This window comes from Prunus dulcis, chromosome 5 (assembly GCF_902201215.1).
Source record: "Prunus dulcis chromosome 5, ALMONDv2, whole genome shotgun sequence".
Lineage (NCBI taxonomy): Eukaryota > Viridiplantae > Streptophyta > Magnoliopsida > Rosales > Rosaceae > Prunus > Prunus dulcis.
In genome coordinates, this window is record NC_047654.1 from 2,910,058 (window position 1) to 2,929,526 (window position 19,469).

General features: G+C 36.5%; 2 protein-coding genes across 2 annotated transcripts; both read right to left on the minus strand.

The window, feature by feature from the left end:
- Positions 1 to 441: 441 nt before the first annotated feature.
- On the minus strand, positions 442 to 5,763 carry LOC117627317. Its single transcript, XM_034359343.1, has 5 exons — positions 5,547 to 5,763; positions 5,118 to 5,227; positions 3,180 to 3,793; positions 2,264 to 2,372; positions 442 to 798 (listed from the first exon to the last, which is right to left on the minus strand). The coding sequence occupies exons 1-5, from the start codon at positions 5,622 to 5,624 to the stop codon at positions 756 to 758; spliced, it is 954 nt and encodes a 317-aa protein (XP_034215234.1). The 5' UTR covers positions 5,625 to 5,763; the 3' UTR covers positions 442 to 755.
- A 6,441-nt stretch (positions 5,764 to 12,204) lies between these two features.
- LOC117628847 (probable inactive shikimate kinase like 2, chloroplastic) lies at positions 12,205 to 19,258 on the minus strand. The gene is made up of 8 exons (XM_034361385.1): positions 18,937 to 19,258; positions 18,388 to 18,578; positions 18,114 to 18,308; positions 17,756 to 17,817; positions 16,680 to 16,746; positions 16,455 to 16,573; positions 13,667 to 13,843; positions 12,205 to 12,594 (listed from the first exon to the last, which is right to left on the minus strand). Exons 1-8 carry the CDS (start codon positions 19,192 to 19,194, stop codon positions 12,485 to 12,487), a joined length of 1,179 nt encoding a protein of 392 aa, XP_034217276.1. The 5' UTR covers positions 19,195 to 19,258; the 3' UTR covers positions 12,205 to 12,484.
- Between the last annotated feature and the right edge of the window lie 211 nt (positions 19,259 to 19,469).

Here is a 19,469-nt window from a genome sequence, read left to right on the forward strand (position 1 = left end):
ATAATTTTAAGTGACTAAATGAGTATCAATTTGAATACAATTTTGTAGAGTTGATTTTTGAATGATTAGCCTTTTTTTTGTTACTTGCTTTAACTACTCGTGCTATGGATGTGGAAGCATCAACTCGGTTCATGTGGGCTTTTGATGAGCAGGATTTTGTCTTTATTCATGATGGATTGATTTGTCTAGAGTCTAGACTGATCTCGTGGTTTGTGCCAACAAATTTTGCGCGTGTTTTACTTCGAAATCTTTGATGATTTCCTAGTTCTTTAGAGCTAAATTTCAAAATATTATGTATGTTTAATTAATTTTGTAAATTTAACATTGGTTAGTTGAACAAAATACAGAGTTTAGGTGGAAGGTCCCATGGCCATACATAGTTTAAACATTGGTAACAAGGTGGGAAGGGTCCTAGTTTAAACATTGGTAACAAGGTGGAGGTGGAGGGAATGGTCCTTTAAAGCAAGTTCATAACTTGAAGGCACCTGCTCGTTGTGATTGGTGCATGTAGCATAACACAGTATACAAGTAGATATTTCTGTTTGAAGAAGATGTGCTATTCAATATCCTGCTAAAACTGCAATGAGTTTATTTACTACAAAAATGATGACCTTTTCCAGCACTTGGGGGAATTTAACCATTTATAGGACAAACTTCAAGCTCCAAATGCCATGTTCATACAGCTTTTGGTCAAACTGATCAACAACTATCCAGTAGAAAACAGAACAATTTTGCCTCTCCCTGATGTGTCATGCCTAAGTATGTCGCCTCTTTGCAACAGATTGCTCCACAAGATACCTACATCAGAAAGCTCACTCACTTAGCAAAATTCCCATAAACCGTTCCAATTTTCAACAATCAGTTTAAAGGATCACCAAACACCAGATTATTTCAGAACCATGTACATCAAGCAACATAGATCTTGATCTCTATGAAAGGTAGGGAAGGTGGACAGTGTTCTTCCGGTGTACTGGCATGTGAAACCAATAAGTTTATACTGAGAGACATAAAAAAATTTGTTTGTCATATCACATGTTTCTGTATAGTTCGTATAAAACTACCCCTCAACTAAGGGGTCAATTTCAAGTTAGTACCTAACCTGTAAAACATGACTGTTGTGGTACATATTTTGATCACCACACCAGACTTTTGAAAACCCTTCAAAATCAACCCTCAGTTGGGCCGACCATTAGTTGCAACCATTAAATGTCTTGTTGGCAGCTGGATCCTGTCCCATTTTTTCACTCTTATGTGGAATTCAAGTTTGAGCCATATGGATTATTTAATGCACATCAATAAAAATAATAATTAACAAGAACATCAAAACTTCTATAAATATTAATGACTAAAATTTGGGCCATCTCATGGGCAGCTCCACCTCAAAATCAAACCCCTCCCGTTCCATTGTTCCCAGCATCTTTCCCCTCCCTTCTAGACTTTATTCCACAACCTCCAAGGAAGAGAGAGCCCATATGCTTCCTTTTAATAAGATCTCATCCTGCTCATGAGCAGGTTTTTAATGTATTTTTGGTTTGTACGCTATTTTTTAAATATTTCTCAACAGTTTTGCTACTTTTTTTTTAATTTTCTTGTCACCTGACATTAAGTAATCCAGATGGCGCAGTCCCTGAATTCTATATAAGAGTAAAAAATGGGACCTGAAACTGCCAACATTTAACACTTCTAACTGATAGTCAACCTAACAGAGGGTTGATTTTGTGTGTTTTCAAAAGTTTGGGGGACCGAAATGTCATGTTTTAAAGATTGGGTACTACCTTCAAATCGACCCCTTAGTTGAGGGGTGGTTTTAGTAATTGACCCTAAAAAACTTCAGAGCTCAATGGATGTACCTCAATGCATAATCAAATGTGTCTATGAGCTCATTATATTGCTGGTCCTACATATATGTCCAGTGAAATGGTAGACGCAGAGAATGGTAATAAACACTAACTTGTCCAGATGGAATTGAACATTTAAAAGTTTTGTTCTCAACTCCTACTGAAATTCAAGAATAAGAGCAATAGATATAGACGAACTTGTAAAATATCATGTCAAATATGCAATGCAAATCACATAAAGCAATTAGTTTGGTAACCAAATCATATAAATGAGAGGCTGACAACAAAGTGTAAGGAAATGGATGTGAAGAGACTATTCAATACAGCTGTCACATGAAACAAAAGTAACTTGAGCTCAATTATAGAATAAAAATAATAAATTTATTTGAGCTTAAATCATTTGAAGTAGGGAAATGATTACGTACTTGCCAGTAAAGAAACCTGCAGAATACCACGCATTTAATACAACAGTAAGATCTGTCTCAGAGCTAGTACTTTCAGCCATTTCCCCTTCACGCTTCTCATCCTTTTTATCTGTATTTTATGTAAAAAAGTAATTGATACAATCAGAGAGGATAAACTTCCATAATTCCATTTGCCGAAAACAACATGAAATTTATAAAGCCACCACAGCACCATCGTTCAGCCATGGCATGGACTGAAACAAAAACACACTTCAACTTCCCAAACCAAGGTTCATTTGTAGTGATTGTGAACTCAGATAATTAATGCATCAGACTTGACTTCTATCTTTTGTAGGGTAATGGTAAGCTTGAAATCAAAGAACAATATGTTTGCATCATTGATTAAACAGCCATGGCCAACCAGTAAAACTAAAGCCTTTCAATATACAATCTTCTGTCCTAGGAGAATCATACAATAATACTACTTCAATAACGTACAGGGCTCAAAGATGATATATCCATAACATAGAAGTATGTACTTATGTTTTGTGTGTGGGTGTGTGTCTGTGTGCGTCTGTGTTTGTAAAGCGTAACAGCATAAGAGCAATAATATCAACAACATAAAATCAAATTATCTAGAAGGTGAGTAAATACAGATTTTACGAACACCATATATCAACAACTCTGGGCCTCTGGCCATCCAAATAGTTAATTTAGATAACCAAGGCATAGGACTATCTCGCCAGGTCAAGAGAAAATTATTACCTTCACTTATATTGACTAATGAAAATTATATTATACTTTTTCTTTCATAGCTAACTTTTTTTTTTTTAGAACTTATAAACAAAGCTTCTAAGTGTTAATCCTGTTATTTCATGGCTACTTCTTTAAATGAACCATGTTCCGGAAGATATATTTATTAAGAAGACATGCATACCTTCACTTATATTAGAATCACCAGAAATTTTCATTTTCATCGATGATAATGCTCTTTCTGCAGTCCCCATTGCCGTCTTGACAATTCGATCATCTTCAAGAGAAAATGATTGCCCAGGGCTTGTTGCTAAACAAGCATTGGTACAAGTTCTACCAGCACATGACCCACCCGGTAAACTAGCAGGAAATGAAGTGCATGGAGCCATCAAGCATTGACCAAGATACGGGCAACATGAGCAGACAACAGCTGGATTAGAAGGTTGGCATGTAGGGACTGCATGCTGCTGAGAACTATAAGCAGTATCCCCCTGTACAATGGAACCAGAAACTTCACCAGAATATTGATAATTCCAACCACCAAACTGATGAAGCTGCTCTAGTAGCTTCTGTCTTTTCTCCTCAACCTCATAATACTGGTTGAGTAACTGGTTATAATCTGCTGCACCTTGTGAATATGAATAGTCATTTTGCACATCCTGAGCAACTTGTGAGTAGGGCTCAGGTACATGCGAATCTACATGATGGTTTTCTTTCACTTCTGATATATTACTGGTCTCTCCAGCTTCTGCAGTAGTCTTCAATGTGTCATTACTATGGTCATCTGCATCACCTTGTCTTTTTAAAGCACAAGAAATGGTCATATGCATCACAGGATTCAATAAACACTATTAGATACAATTTAAGGTTTGCATACAAAACTATAAATTATTACCAGGTGAACTAAACATACATTGCTAGAGGACCCTACCTTATGCAAAACTATGGTTTTTCAAGCTTAATGAGTTCTATGCATGACATTCTATAAATGATGGTTAGCTGACTTCTAGCCTTCCTCTGTTAACTTAGCTCTTTTATGCAGTATATTAATTAGAAGAATACATTACATGATACATAATCCCAACACAAAAGCAAGAATATGCACTGTTTTCAGTCAAATTTACATATATACAAAAACAAAAACACTGAACAGAAACGCATTATAAAGATACTATCATTGCGCTCTTGACCAGAAACCAAAAACAAAAAATATATAAAACAGACGAAAAGTGACTACTATTGCATTTTTGCAAACTTAAAAACATTCTGGCAGTATTTTCAAAGGTATGACGAAATTAGGTCTTGGGATGGACTTGAACAATGGAAATAGAGGTGAATGAAGATGCTGCTAACCTTAGTCTAAGACTACTGCCATGTTGGTTCTGCAGATATTTATCTTTTTTATTTTCATTATTTCCTAAGCTATATAAAATAAGTAAGAAGCATACGTCCCGCATCGATTGAAAGAAAGAAATATCCCTTCACCTCACTGATCCAATCCCTCAGTTTGTTAGATAGGGTTGGCTCTGGGCCCAAAATCAGTTGTTTGAGAGGTGAAAATATTCAAGACAATAAAGCAGGGTCCAACAGAAAAAAGATCACAAACCCCAATCCCACCAATCCGTAAGCACCTCTATATGTAAGTTGTTCTAGAACTAAGCGTACCAGAGTCGAAGTTCCAACCGCACTATCTCAAAAATTATTCTCCATCTTTTGATTATTTATACAAACCTCCATGCACACAATCTCTGAACACTTGTTCATTGAATTCAACAACTCACACCATTATATAGAAAAGTTCTTTTCAAAATCTAAAATAAACCATCTAATGTTATATAAGAGGCCCAAAAATTTAAAACTATACGCAATAAAACAACTACAATACTATTCATTCTGTTTTAAGCTTTATGGGAAGATAATGGAAAAATATTCGTTTACAAATTACAGTTAACAGGAGCTATACCCAGCTCGTCAAAAAGAAAAAGACATTTAAAAGAAAATAAAATCTATCAGTCTAAGGGTAACTACACTACTTAACAAAACCAATATTCTTCTTCTTTTAATGAGAATCCAAAATTCACAATCTACAAAAGAGAAAAGCTCTGCCAAGTCATAAGCTCACCTTTTAGCCTCCTCACTTTCTTCAACCTCAGTAATGACTTGTTCTGCAGTGTTGATGGCAACTTTTTCTTCCTTGGTTGAATCCTCATTCATTTTCTTGCCGTGAATTTTCTGGAAATTAGGTGAGAGCAGATATTATAAGGTCAGTACATCAAATAAAAACATAATTGTGAAAAAAAATAATAATTTAAATCAATAAGGCAGTCCATGATTCTCCAATTTTAGGTCTTTCAATAAAAATCAGTATCAAAAATTGTGCCCAATAAAATGATCTTGAAGAAAGCACAAGCCTACAAATGAAAACAATTGCCGCCGAAGCTATGGAGGCAATTAAGTAAGTAGTGATATTCTCAAGATACTGAAGCAAAATACAGAAGCGAGAGAGAGAGAGAGAGAGAGAGAGAGAGAGAGAGAGAGGGAGAGGTGGAACCTTGTAGCTGGACATGGCATCGTCAAAAGCATTGATCAGAGCTGAATCGTCCCACAAGGTACCTTCCTGCTTCCCCATTTTTAACTCTCTTCTTTTCCTCAGTACCTCACGTAGACGCTAGGGACTACTAGAAAGAGAGAAGAAAAATAGAAGACCCCTTTGCCTCGCCCTCCCTCCCTCGGCCTTCTTTTCATGTTTTTAACCCCGAACTATAAATTAAGGGGAACATTCTAGTGTTTAGACACTAATGCACTTATTCATTTTTAGATTGCATAAGAGCACTTTCAACAATTTGCCCCTTGCCAGGGTTAGGGCAGCTACTATTCACGTGAATAGTGGCTGTCCTCGTAAAAAATAATGTGTGTTTTCAGTAGTTACTTTTTGCCATGGCAAATACTATTCTTTTTTTTTTTTTTTCACAACTTTTTTTATCTAAACAATTAATTTGGATAAGATTTTTCAGTTCCTACGTGTCAATACTATTCATATCGGATAAGATTTTCAATTTCAAAATTCATATCGAGTATTTGTTGGTATTTATAGAAAAAAATTCAGTATTTTTTTGGTATTTTTTTCATTTTTTTATTGCCCAAAATCAGATCGGAGAGCCTGGATGCCAACACGTGGAAGCTAGCCGTTGGAGGCTACTGTAGCGCGAGTGTGCAATTTTGTTTTAACCTTGGCATGAGCAATGCACGCGCCAACTGTAAAAAAAAAAAAAAAAAAATCAAACCGCAAGGGCTGACGCCAGGTTGGCGTCAGTGATGACATCACCCAACCCTTGGGCTGAACTCCACCTCGGGCCAAACCAGTCTGGTGGCCCTCACCTCTTGCTCGGGCCTGCTTTTGTTGCTGGAAACCACTTTTTGGCCCTAACCACCACACCCTACCCCCCCTCCCCCCCAAGCCCGAGTCCCGCCTTAGCTACTGGAAATGCTCTAAGGAGTCTTTTCTCTATTTTTCAAATGGTGCCAAAAAGTCTTGCTTCTTGCTAGCCGTATGGAGCCAAAAAATGGATTTTCTTGCTTTGATAAACTTTGGACTGATGTTGCATTTGCTTCTATGTTGTTGGGATGATCTCTTCACGTGACATGAATTTGATGATGCTTCTTCTATCATAAGGCCTACACATGGAGTTATTATGCTTCCATCATGTGGTCTATGTTGTGTAGCTCTTCTTCTCATAAGCTATTCCAGTATGAGTCGTTGTTATCTTTTGCTTCAATTTGTATTGCTATTTGATTATAGATTTCATCAAAATCTTTTGCTCTTGTTTTGCTTATCCTGAACTCATATGTGTTATCTGGTCTTTTAGATGTAGTCTCTGAACAAATCTTGATAAAGTTGGATTGGTGAAGGAGGTTCATACGATCATCATTGAACGTTGCTCAGCTATTGTTGCTCCTCTGTATTTTTGAATGTCTTGCTTGGTAGAGGTCTCTGTTTTTATTGATACTGATGGACTAAGCAGTTCATTATGAGAAATAATAATACTATTTGTGCTTTATCTGGATAAATACTATCCGTAAACCACTCTGGGTTATGCTGGTGAAATTTAATTTTACGTTCTTCAAGAGAGGGATATAAAAACTTATCACTTCTTTTAAATTTTAATTCTGAGGAAAATGAATCTAAATTATAACTATTTTCAATATAAAGTTGACTTAAATAACCATACTCTGCTAAAAATGTTGGAGTAATTGTGATAGTTTTTTGGTTATGCTCTAATGCAGTTCTCTATATTCAATCATGTTAATACTAGCTAAATAAATAGTATAATGAGAATAGCTTTTAGTAATAATTTTTATACCAGGATGTGGATTATTTTTTAAATTAAAAAGAAAAGCTTGAATGTATAATTGAAGAGATGTATTTTTTTCATATTTTAATCTAATCATATGGCTCTTAAAAGAAAATATGAATTTTTTTAGTTTTTTGCTTAAGGGAAAATTCTCTATTATGCTCAAGTAAGTTGGGCTCATTACCCTCTTTTTCTTATAAAATCATGCTTAAATTTTGACATCTTAAATTAATATATGTGTATGTTTGAAAAGGAATTTTGACATCTTAAATTAATATATGTGTATGTTTGAAAAGGAAGTCGAGCCGGTTCTAACGGAAGTGGTCTCGTGGGCCCGGTTGACCAATATGGGAAGTTTGATCTCTCAGTTGACCATGAGCCTTCCGAGATAGTTTCACCCTTTGAGAAGTACTAGAATGACCTTATAAACGAGTCTTGATTGTTATTTGAGTTATTTTGATTATGTTGGGATTATGAGATTATTTTATAGTATTTTTTATGTAAAAATGGATATTATTTTGATATCTGACTATGAGATACTTGATTGATTTGTTGTGAAAACGAGTCTTGGGACTCGACTGTGATTATTAGGAAGTGAGTGGACATTGTTTTAAATGAGCATTACTTTTCCAATATGGAATTGCATGCATAAATGAGATTTGATATATGTTTTGACTATGATTTTATCGGAATGTGAGATGGTTTTTTTTCAGGGATTATTGTTGTTATTATGGTTATTATTAAAATATATGGATTGGGTGATATGGGGTTGGATTATGAAAGTGTTTTATGGATTGTCTTGCATATTTATATTATTTTGATTATTGAGACTATGAATATTTTGGGTTGTGGAATTTATGCTTTTGGGAGTTTGATATCTATGCTATGAATAAATATTTGGGTATATTGGAATATTGAGAATTTGGAAAGAAAAAAAAATTGATTTAAGGGAGGGTATATTATTTTATATATATAGGTTTGTGAAATGCACCATCATATGTACTTCCCCGGCTCTTGGATACTGAAAACAATGGTTATTTGGAAACATTGGTCACTTGGTTACTTTGGAATCCTGGCACCTTTGATCAGGTGTGTAGTAGACATTGACAGGCAGTCTGCACGCGTAGGACTTTTCACAAACGCACCAATATTAAGGATTCTGCTATGTGGTTTGGTGAGCCCAATCCCCTAGTTGGACGGCTCGTTCCTTAGCCATATGGTTATTGAGGATTCTTCCATGTAGTCTAGTCAAACAATCCCGGTGTTGGATTGTTTTTCCCTGGTACATGATGTGTACTATCATATGTACCTCCCCTTAGATACTGATACTTAAAAACAGTGGATATGAATACTTGGATATGTCGGAACCTGGGCACCCTTGGCGGGGTGTTTTGTAGGCCTTTGGTCGGGCAGTCTGCACGCATAAGAATTTTCACAGACGCACGAGTATTGAGGATTCTATTGTGTGGTCTTGTGAGCCCAGTCTCCCGGTTGGATAGCTCGTTCCCTAGCCACATGGTTATTGAGGATTCTTCCATGTGGTCTAGTCAAACAATCCCCGTGTTGGATTATTTTCCCCCGGTACATGATGTGTACTATCACCCCTTAGATACTAATACTTGAAAACAGTGGATATGGATACTTAGATACGTCAGAACCCGGACACCCTTGGCGGGGTGTTTTGTAGGCCCTTAGTCAGGCAGTCTGTGCGCGTAGGACTTTTCACAGACGCACGAGGATTGAGGATTTTGCTGTTCGGGCTGGTGAGCCTAGTCCCTCGGTTGGACAACTTGTTCCCTAGCCACATGGTTGATTGAGGATTCTTCCATGTGGTTCAGTCAAACAATCCCCGTGTTGGATTGTTTTCCCTTGGTATATGATGATGGTATGAGGTGTGCATATATATATATGTGTGTGTGTGTGTGTGTGTGTGTGTGTGTGGGAAAATATGTGGATCCGTTTCTGGGTTGGGGTTTCTTGAACATGTGCATGGTGAGTGATCTGCATAGGCGTGATCATAGTTTTGATGTTTGGACAGTGTTGTTTTGCAACATACGTCTTGAATAGGGTATGGTTGCGGGAAAGAAATGATTTTGAAAAAGTAACTTGAGTTTCAGAGTAATTGGTTAGTTTTAAAGGAGTTATGCATAGTATTTGTTAGTTTATATAGGGAAATGGTTTTGAGTTGAGTCATGGAAAGAAAGGAGTTGTTAAAATATTTAGTTATATGCCTTGTGTGGATTGAAGTTGAGAATGAATCTAAATTAAATTGTGGGTTTTACTTGGACAATATATGTATGTTTCTAAATTGTGATTCTTTTTGTCGTAACGTGTGGCTTAATTCCTTACAAAAGAGTACGTAGGTCGCATGGGGTTTAACCTAGGTGCAGCCGCAAAATAAACTATTTGAACTGTGCTTATATTGTTCTAAGTGTGAAATTAATTTTGGAAGGAGAAAGGTATTTTCTAATTGCTATTACGATATTTGTTATAGGTGCATGGATTTACAAAGGAGTTCAAAAGCAAGAATGTTTTAGAAAATGTTTGGTTATAAGGCTGGAGGTCTGTTTGTTTGTTGTGTGTGACGTGCTTTGTACATGCTAAAGTTTGGTGATTTTAAACTGTGTTTTTAACTGGTTGAAATTTTTTTTTGGTAAAATCCATTTTTCAGGGGAGACTCCCTGAAATTTCAGTAGAAGCCTTGGCCCTCTTTTCCTTTGTTTTAGGGGATATTGATGTTTCTAATTAGTAAGTGGGCCTGACATCAGTTGGATGTCGGAAAAACCACAGGATCTGTCACGGATTCCGAGGAATTCGGGGCGGGTCCTGTCACTTTTTAATTCTTATAACCTTTCTTTTATTCTAATAGGTGTCCACCAAGGGCTAAACATGCAAAGGGTTCACTATTCTTAACTGGTGATTATGGTAATTAACAAAATTTTAATAGGTTATAAAACATTGATTTTTTATCAGTTGTGTTGATTGACTTCAATCCTTAAGGTACTTTACTATTATAATTATATGGGTTAATTACAATTTTTGTCACTGGGGTTTGACTGAAAATCAATTTTAGTCACTGTGATTTTAATTTTCCCGATTTTGTCATTGTACTTGTAGTCATTAACAAATCAAGTCCAAGTCTTCATTTCCATCAGTTTAATAGGGACTTTATTTTCCTTTTGTCCTAACCCATCATCAGAAGCCGTGTAAAAGCCCATTTCTTGGTGTAAAAGCTTAGAATCTGAGAGCAAGAGAGTCTGAGAGCAATGCACAACAAGGAAACGCATTGCATGTAAAATTTTATAAAAGCAATGCAAACTATTAATAAAAAAACCATTCACGTAGCAGAATCACCAGAGGTAGGTTAATTGTACGTAGAACAAAAAATTCATACACTCCAATATAAACCTTACACAACCCATTTGACAAAAAACTCAGCCGACAAAACCAAGCACATAACCATCAATACCAACTGAATCCAATACCACAAAGACGCTAACTTTTTTGGAAAAAAGGAAAGAGGGCTCCACCGGCTCCTCAAACCCCTCAACCGGTCCGCAATTGCCTTTGTCATCTGTTGATGCTTTTTTTGGGAGGTCAACTTAGAGAGAAGTGGATTGTCTTCAGCAGGGGAGAAGGTGAGGACCTTCGGTAAGGGAAGAGCCTACAGAAGACAAAGTAGGAGAAGCAGTCGTTAAGCTTCGGACACAGGTGTGGTGCCGGCCGAAGGCTCTCCGATGCTTAAGTCAGCTAAAAGTAGTAACTTTGGCAGAGTAACAGTAAAAATGAGAAAGTAGTTACCCTTTTTACTTGGGTACTGTTCACTATTTATAGGGAAGTGAAGTGAGAGGTTTGCACAAAGTTCCGATGTGGGACTTTGTGCAAGTCGCTGTGGTGGCGGCACGTGTCCTGGAGATTAGGTTCGGCAATTGGGAGCTTCAGCAATCGGGAGCTTCGGCAGGTGTCTGGCACCTCGGAAGAGTGTCTTCCTTCGGTAAGGAAGAAGGCTTGTCTGCCTTTGGTGCTAGTCGCTTTGAGGCTGTATATGCTCGGTTGATTATGGTGTAAACATCATCTTCACTCCCAATTCTCACAATCAGCTCCGGCACCACCTCTCCCGGATCCTCACGTTCGTCATAGGTCAATGAAAACCTAGGAATTTGGCCGCACAAATCCCAATTGACCCCCTTTTCGGTTAGAAACTATTAGAAATTTGGAGCCCTATGAGAGAGATTGTGGCGAATGTGAGTGGTTTGGTGATCAACCACATAGCCGTGTGGCCATGAAGACTGGTAAATGCACATAGGCTATCTATGGGCTCATTTCCTCGTGTAAAAGCCCTTCTCTCTACGTAATGAGCTTTTACACAGCTTCTGATGGTGGGTTGGGACAAAAGGACAATAAAGCCCCTACCAAACTGACGAAAATGAAGGCTTGTACCTGATTTGTTAACGACTGCAAGTACAATGACGAAATCGGAAAAATTGAAATCTTGGTGACTAAAATTGATTTCAAGCCAAACCGAGTGACCAAAATTGTAATTAACCCTAATTATATTATTAAGGTGCTAAACAGATTCCAGCGAGGGATAATTAAGACTATTGATTAGTTGGGACCATATTGAGCTTTCATCTTCTATCATCCTCCAACGGCGTAGTTTTCTGACTTAACAAAAATACTAACATTATTTGGAAAACTGTCGAAGAACCTAGTTATGAACAACATTTAAACAATGAACAAGAACTTGAAGGATCGACATCGCTGCTCAAGTCTTGTGACATGATGACTCTGATACCATGAAGAGACAAGATTTGATCTAGTTCAGACTAGTGAAGCTCGAGATAGATGAGGTCAATATTTCACCTAATTCGATTTGTTTCCCAATGGTGCTTCTATTACTTTTGTATCCTGTGTTTGCATGATAATGAATTACTTACAAGATAGCTTGTATCCGGGCAGAGTAAACTATAAGCAAATTACAAGAAAGGTGATTTCTTTTTCCATGGTTTACTTAAAAGAAAACGAGCATCTGCAGTAAAAGACAACGGTGAGATACATATACGAGGCTATGTCCAAACTCAACCAAAACATCTTCAAGGACAATCGTCCTACAATCGTTAATGTCGTGCAATTACTGTTAGAATCCACTAGGAGAAACATCATCTCCAGCTGATGGATCCCAACCAGGAGGCTTGATGTTTGGCCAGTCACCTCGGCAGCCCAACCTTATGTAGAGGCTCTTCTTACCTTCAAAATAGACCACGAACAAAAAGGATTGTCAGTAACAGGCATCAGACAGTCCACATACATAAAAACAACATCAGCTTTGTATTGTTTGGAATGCTTTTTGAGGCTTCTTGGGGTTGAACATCTATATTTGACCATTCATTTCAATGTCATTCAAATGGGTGCGCACAAAATTAAGCAATACCAACTCTCAAAGTTGCCACCTTTTTGAGGTTTCACAATCTTATTTAAGGTCAATGGCATAAGCAACGGAACTCTACTATAGAATACAGTTGTACCTGAGAGTGTTCATGGTCTTCAAAACAACAGGTCTTTGATGGAAGAAATATGTGCAGTTCTATTTATGTAGTCAGCCAAATTTGCTTAGTTACATTCCACTTTTTTGTAATTTTTAAATCCAATCTTACCCTTGAACAAAACAGTGAACAATAATCTAAAAAAACGACGTCTCGGCTAGTAGGCTTCTCCCTCTCTCCTCCTTGGTACAGAGGCATTATCTACCATGGCTTTCTCTTGCTTTTTTAAAACATAATAAAGTTCCTTTGGTTAGAAAAATAAAAAAGAATTGAGGGTTAATAAAATAAAAGATAAGACAATTGTAAAACAGTAGCTTCATTATATATAATTTTTTGAAATAATTGAGTACATTTGGGGTCTAAAGAAAACCCCCTAAAGAATAACAGCACATCTGACCAAAAAGAACAAATAGCGGCACAACTACTTTGTTTGCTGAGTGAGTGCACAGTAAACACAAAAAAAGTTATAAACATTATGACAGTGAAAGAATCCTAATTCAGTTTTTAAGTTTCAGAGTAATTTTAGTTGTGTCAAAGATAAGGAAGATGTAATTAGACATCCACTACAGCTTCCCATCTTGCAAACCAAAGTCAGGATTAGATGTCCTGGTAAGAAGCCTATAAACAAGAATGGGTTTTTGTTAATTAACTTTCGATTTTTAGCATTTTGTTAGAAGAAGTTGCGTAAACTGCTTTAAGTTAGTCCTTAGATGAACACTCATTGTAGCATAGCAAGCTCAATGTCTAAAGGATAAATATCATTAATTTCTTCTTACCTGGAAGTTTCTTGTCTGATAGAATTAATTGTTTAAGGGCACTCAAGCATCCCTCAGCCATACTTTTAGTATGATCTGTATCCCAACCCTGTAGCTTGACAACCACGTCTGCGTTTGAGTAAGCTAGTATGCCATCTTTAATATGACTCCTGGCCTCTTCCTTTGCTGAATCTTCATCTGCATAGAGAAGTTATGAAGAAACATTCTGATTGAATTTAATAACAAAGAAATGAGCTACCACTACAGATGTGGCTGATTAAATCTAGAGTTGAATTGGATGGTTCCAGAGCAGTTTATCTTTTTCTCATACTCATAAACTCTAGATGCTTCATTTTTGCCTTTACATTTTATCAATGCCTGATAGAAGTATTTATCTTTTGCGCCTCAATCCCAAAATTTGGTTTTTAACTACTCAATTAGTGAGAACAAATGTGTTTGATGCTCAATCAGTTCTATAGCTTGAGTTGAGATCACCTTTTGACATTGTAACAAGTATCTATAACTCAAATTGGAAGCTTCAGGTTTAATAAGCTGAGCCAGGCGCTTCAGCTGATGGAGGGGGCAGGTCCAGAAGGATACCCTAATGTTTTACAATCTAGCCAACACAGACCCACATGGTGGGTTCATACTAATAAATGCTCTGGTGTCATATGCAGAACTGTAAAATGGGTTACTTATCATAAATTAATTTTCTGTAGTAGATGTTAAATAACTCTTTAAACGCAATACCCCAATACTTTCCTAAATACCAATCTGTCGGAAGCTCCATCAGCTGGCAATGTATCACACGGTCCTATAGACGCAAAGTAAACAAGAACCATTATCTTCCAGAAATTATACAGATGGCTGGGTATGGACAGGGAAGTATAAGAGAATTTGGCATAAGAAAAGCCCATGTGTGACACACGGGCACCTAAGTTCATTAATTGTAATGTCTTATCATCATTGCTACAGATGGTTTCCTGGTTCCAATGGCTAGAGCTATCTGTGGGTAAGAATGACTGCTTGCACATATATAGAGGTAGTTACATGTAAGAAAATGTACCCTTATACCGATCCTCCCAGGCCAAAGGTCTTCATCTACCAATATTAATGCAGGAGCAAAGTTTAAACAATGTAGGGCTAGAAAAAAGGCTGTTTCTACAACGATCAGCATATTGCCCCATCCTACAAGTTTGCTGGCTATGACCCATATAAACAATGTAGGCCAACCACATCGTATAAATACTCAGTTGGTGATAAGTCTGGAGGAGGTTCTTGAAAGAAGAAAATTAAGTATAACAGGAAATTGGAATTCTGTCTATGATAAACTAAATTATTTTTGTTAAGTAAATTAAAGAATTACTGACTCCATTCATACGATGGAACTGAAATGCAACAAGCTTTGAAGTGTGAATAATGAAGAAGTGTCCATTCATTCATTATGCCACAAACACATGGATTAGCCAGCCATGAGAATGAATAGTGAAGATGATGCAGAATGCATATTATTATTTTCCTAATTCTACTTGGATTAGTTTTCCTAATTCTTAAAGATTCCTTGTTGTTGAAGGATCTCTTACTAGTTAATTTGCCTTCCTATTTCTTAAAGTTTACTTTTCCTTTTCCTAGACTAAAAAGGGTTTTGCCTCTATAAATAGAGTTGCTTTTAATCTTTTAAGGCAGGCTTGATTAATGAATAAATTTCCTTACTTTAAACTCTCTGATTCCTTCCCTTTCCCTTCGTCTCTTTGACCTCTAATTCTTTTCCTTGATGTCTTATTTCTTCTCTGTTCTATTGCTTAAGTGTTTACTCTAAAACCTACGGGCTGTTCTACATCAGAAGAAGTGTTCATTCACCATGTGTTCATTCAGTTTTGTGGGAATATAAAACAACAATTGGTTGACATTCAAACTTCTTAAGCTTTCGAGAACTATGGTACAATAACAAAATTTATCATGACATCAGAGCAGGAGATCCTAAGGTCGGACTCTTGCAATTATAACCACTCAATTTATGTTCAATCGCGAGTAGGAAGAGCTATTCTGACCGTTAAACAAATTTTGAACATTAGAGGCTGCAACTAAACAGTTCGATGCTTACTCAATTCTATGAGATAAGGCTCACATATCCTGACGAATAACTAATTTGCACTCCGCAATGAAAACCCCCTATGAACACAGATCCAAGCATAACTTGTACTGAAATTGAAAGACTCCGATACGTATGAAAGTGATTAAAAAATGGAGAGATCCGTGAATTTGCAGTGAAGTATGGGACAAAAAGATACAAAATAATTGTTCGCCCCCTTCTTGTGATGACTTATACTTCTATAAACAATGGTAAACTGAAAAATTTATCATGGTATTAGGGTGGAAAATCCTGAGTTTGGATTAAAGCAACCATAACCTCCCAATTTATGTTGAATTTTACGTGCGGATGGGAAGAGACCCACATATGAGGGAATGGTAAAATATAGAATAGTTGTTGATCCACATCCTTATGACTTACACTTTTTTCTGTTCTTGTTACAAATTACAATGACTTCTGATTTTTCCTTTTTCTTTTTCCAGTTACAATGACTAATGCTTTTTTTTTTTTTCAGTTGCAATGAATTATGCTTTTGAGAACAATGGTAAACGAACAAAACATATCAAGTTTATTGCAAACTCTAATCAGCCTGCATAGCTTCTTAATAATACTAGAAAATAACGTACAATCAATTACGTTAAGCATGACAGATAATGGCAGCAGTACCAGTTGCTTGTCGAAAGAAAATCAATGAAGAAATGATCAAAGAGAAATTACCTGTAGCTTCAGTTTGGGACAGCCAGACAGTAAATCCTGCATAAAGATGGCGCCATTTACCAGCCCTTCTAGCAGCTCCCTGCTGCCCTCCTAATGTTGCAACTACTGCTCGAACATGACTGCAATACCAACAAAGCTCATTGTTTTCAAACCCCCCCTCCAACCAACACCACCCCCCCCCCCCCCCAAAAAAAAGGAAAAATAAATTCTATTGACATATAGTACCTACTTAAACTTTGTAATATAGCACTTTCTGCTTCTGCTACAGAGTCAGAACCTTCAGCAAGCAGCCCTAAAATTGATTAAACTTGTTAATAATAGGTGATAGTTTTTGTACTATATCAACTTATTTCAAGTCTTGTTTCATTCCAATCAAAAAAATACAGGGCAACTAATAGCAATTAGATCATTTTTTTCGAATAGAGTGCTGGGTAAAGTAAACATCCACAAGCATATCATAGGACGTGATTAACGGATAAATGAGGTAAATACAAATATTATTGAAGGCAGGTATTAATAACAGTGAGGAAGACAAAATCATATGTAAATATGAAGACAGCATAGAGATCTGATGCAGAAAACACAGGTTGGATAAGAACAGAAGCAATTTTCCAACTTATTCATAAAAAAACTTAGAGGATAATGAAAACAACACCAAAAAATCAAAATTCACTTTTAATGTTGTTTTGTTTTAACCCAATGTCAGACAGTCAATTTATAATTCATAAGAATTCATAAGTACAGGAAAGAACTCAATCATATAGTAGAAAATTAAAAGGATTATTCCTGTTTTTTAGTGAAAAGAAAATCAAAGGTTGTAGACACATTTGGTTTGCACCAGAGGGGTCTAATACAGAATAATGAAAACTTTTGTTTCAGTTACAAGGGAGACCAAAGGGGAGGGGAGATTCAAACTAAGACATTGCATGGGGAGGGGGGTTTAAATGCTCTCAACCACCAGAGGTCCAAGTGCCCACCACAATAATGTAAACTCATTGTTACATAAATTGTTTACACATTTGTACTACGTTAATGCTTGGTTAGCCATCACCCTCATCATTCACAACAGAATTGTTTTCTACTACAGTTATGAACTTATATTGCACATAACCTAAAATTTTGGTGATTCATTTAGTGCACACCCCGGGAAGAAAGATGACAAGGATGGTACTGACATTGGTCACAGAGTCACAGCTAGTTCAGGTTTCAATAATGTGCACGTCATGACTCATGAGCTTGTAGATCAAAGGAAGAAAGGATAGTGAGTTGAAGTTTGACAAATGAACCAAAAAAATACTCACATGAATCAATGCTCTGCTTGGCAAATGTTTCCAGCAACTCCTTCGTACTCAGTGGTGTATATCTAAAACCAAATGAACCAAAGAAAACTACTGAATATAGGAAGACTCAGAAAATCAAACCAAGGAAAATTTATAGATATTTGAATATGGGGACAGAGCCTACAGTCATGCAATTGAATCTTGCTTCCCACTATAAACAGCTACCCTTACTAGCAGCTAGTTAAATAGTTATTCAGATGTAACTACAAAATGGTAACAGAATCATTATAACTACATGTGAAATTTGGGGAAGCTTGAAATTAACAATTAGATGTATCCCAATCTTTTCTTCAAAATAGTTTTGAACAAAAAGCCATACCCAAGACCAACTGCAAGTTCTTGAGCCACTTTCTGGTTGATTTCAGTTGAATCCCCAACAATATAAATTGATGCTCCTTTCAGAAGTTGCATAGATCCCAGTGTCAGAGACTCCCAGGACTCCATAATATCAGGCCATTTCAATTCTGGATCCTGCTTTTTCAAGTTTATAACTAGCTCATCATCATCTATATACCTGCGCAAAACAAGAATTACCCATCTAAACAAGTGATCTACATTGTTATATAATTTCATGTGCTTTAAGTTTCACAAACCATATTGTTTCAGCAGGCTTTATTTTATCAAACAGATGATTAGTTTCCATAAGTGTGATAAGAGACCCAGAGTGCTGTACTTTTATTGTCAATGAGGTGCCATTTGCATCCACAAAAATATCTCTAGTGCTTTGGATATTTTGACCCCCAAGCTGTAATCTCAATTCCACCTCAGAAGAACCATCAAGAAACTGTAATGAGGTAAAATAAAATCCAACTGGTGTAAGAACAACAAAAAAAACATAAGTCACTCAAGGAAAAGGGATCATTAATCTATGTAAGAATTTTGCTTGAGTTCTTATTAGATTCTATCAACATATGTTCAAATAGAAGTTGCAAAGGAACTCATATTCTTGTGAGTAATTTGCAAAGGGAACTCATTTTCAGCAATTGTAATTCAACCATCTCCAGACTCAGCACTGAAGCAAAAACCTAGGATGAAAAATTATAATTTTTCAATCAAAAATTCAAAAACAGCAGAAAACTCCTTCTTCTTTTTTTTCCTTCTTTGAAAAAAAAATGTTCTCACAGAAGCAAGGGAGAGGGTACCTCGTAGTTCTTGCTGGGGACGGGGATGGTGGAGAGACTCTGGGAGGAGACTTTGGGACTATAAGAGGTCTTTAGGTGGCGGCCATTTCCAAACAAAAGGCGAGGACTTGGGAAATAAAGGTCGGTGAGTGAGAATGAGATACAACTCCATTTGGGTTTGCAGAGTTTCTGGAGGCAAGAGAGATGTGAGGTGTTGCTTGGATTTTGCGAGAAACTGAAACCAGAGCAAGTGATGGTAGAAATTGTTGTATCCACCATTTCGGTTTTGGTTAAAGGAAAACAGAGAACTTGGATAAGAAAGTGGTGCTGTGAGTGAAGGTTGAGATATGCCTGCTATGCAAGAAAATGGGGTTTTTTTATTTTTTTTTATTTTATTTTTCATAAGAGAGAAATTTTGCAACAAAACTATATCGGTATTCAGACAAAAATAAATAAAATTATAATAAAACTCATGGGCAACGTCTACGGTAATTTTATTTTATTTTATTTTTTTTTAAGGGTTCGTGGAATTTTATTTTTTATTTTTTATTTTT

Bases quoted from the DNA above. Each gene is read 5' to 3' on its own strand.
- LOC117627317 (XM_034359343.1), bottom strand. From the start codon at position 5,624: ATGGGGAAGCAGGAAGGTACCTTGTGGGACGATTCAGCTCTGATCAAT. The intron at 5,228-5,546 runs GTTCCACCTCTC...CCTAATTTCCAG, and splicing joins ATGCCATGTCCAGCTACAAG to AAAATTCACGGCAAGAAAAT. The intron at 2,373-3,179 runs GTATGCATGTCT...CATAAAATACAG, and splicing joins TGATTCTAATATAAGTGAAG to ATAAAAAGGATGAGAAGCGT.
- LOC117628847 (XM_034361385.1), bottom strand. From the start codon at position 19,194: ATGGTGGATACAACAATTTCTACCATCACTTGCTCTGGTTTCAGTTTC. The intron at 18,309-18,387 runs GTTTGTGAAACT...TGTTTTGCGCAG, and splicing joins AAGCCTGCTGAAACAATATG to GTATATAGATGATGATGAGC. The intron at 17,818-18,113 runs GTATGGCTTTTT...ATTTGGTTTTAG, and splicing joins GAACTTGCAGTTGGTCTTGG to ATATACACCACTGAGTACGA.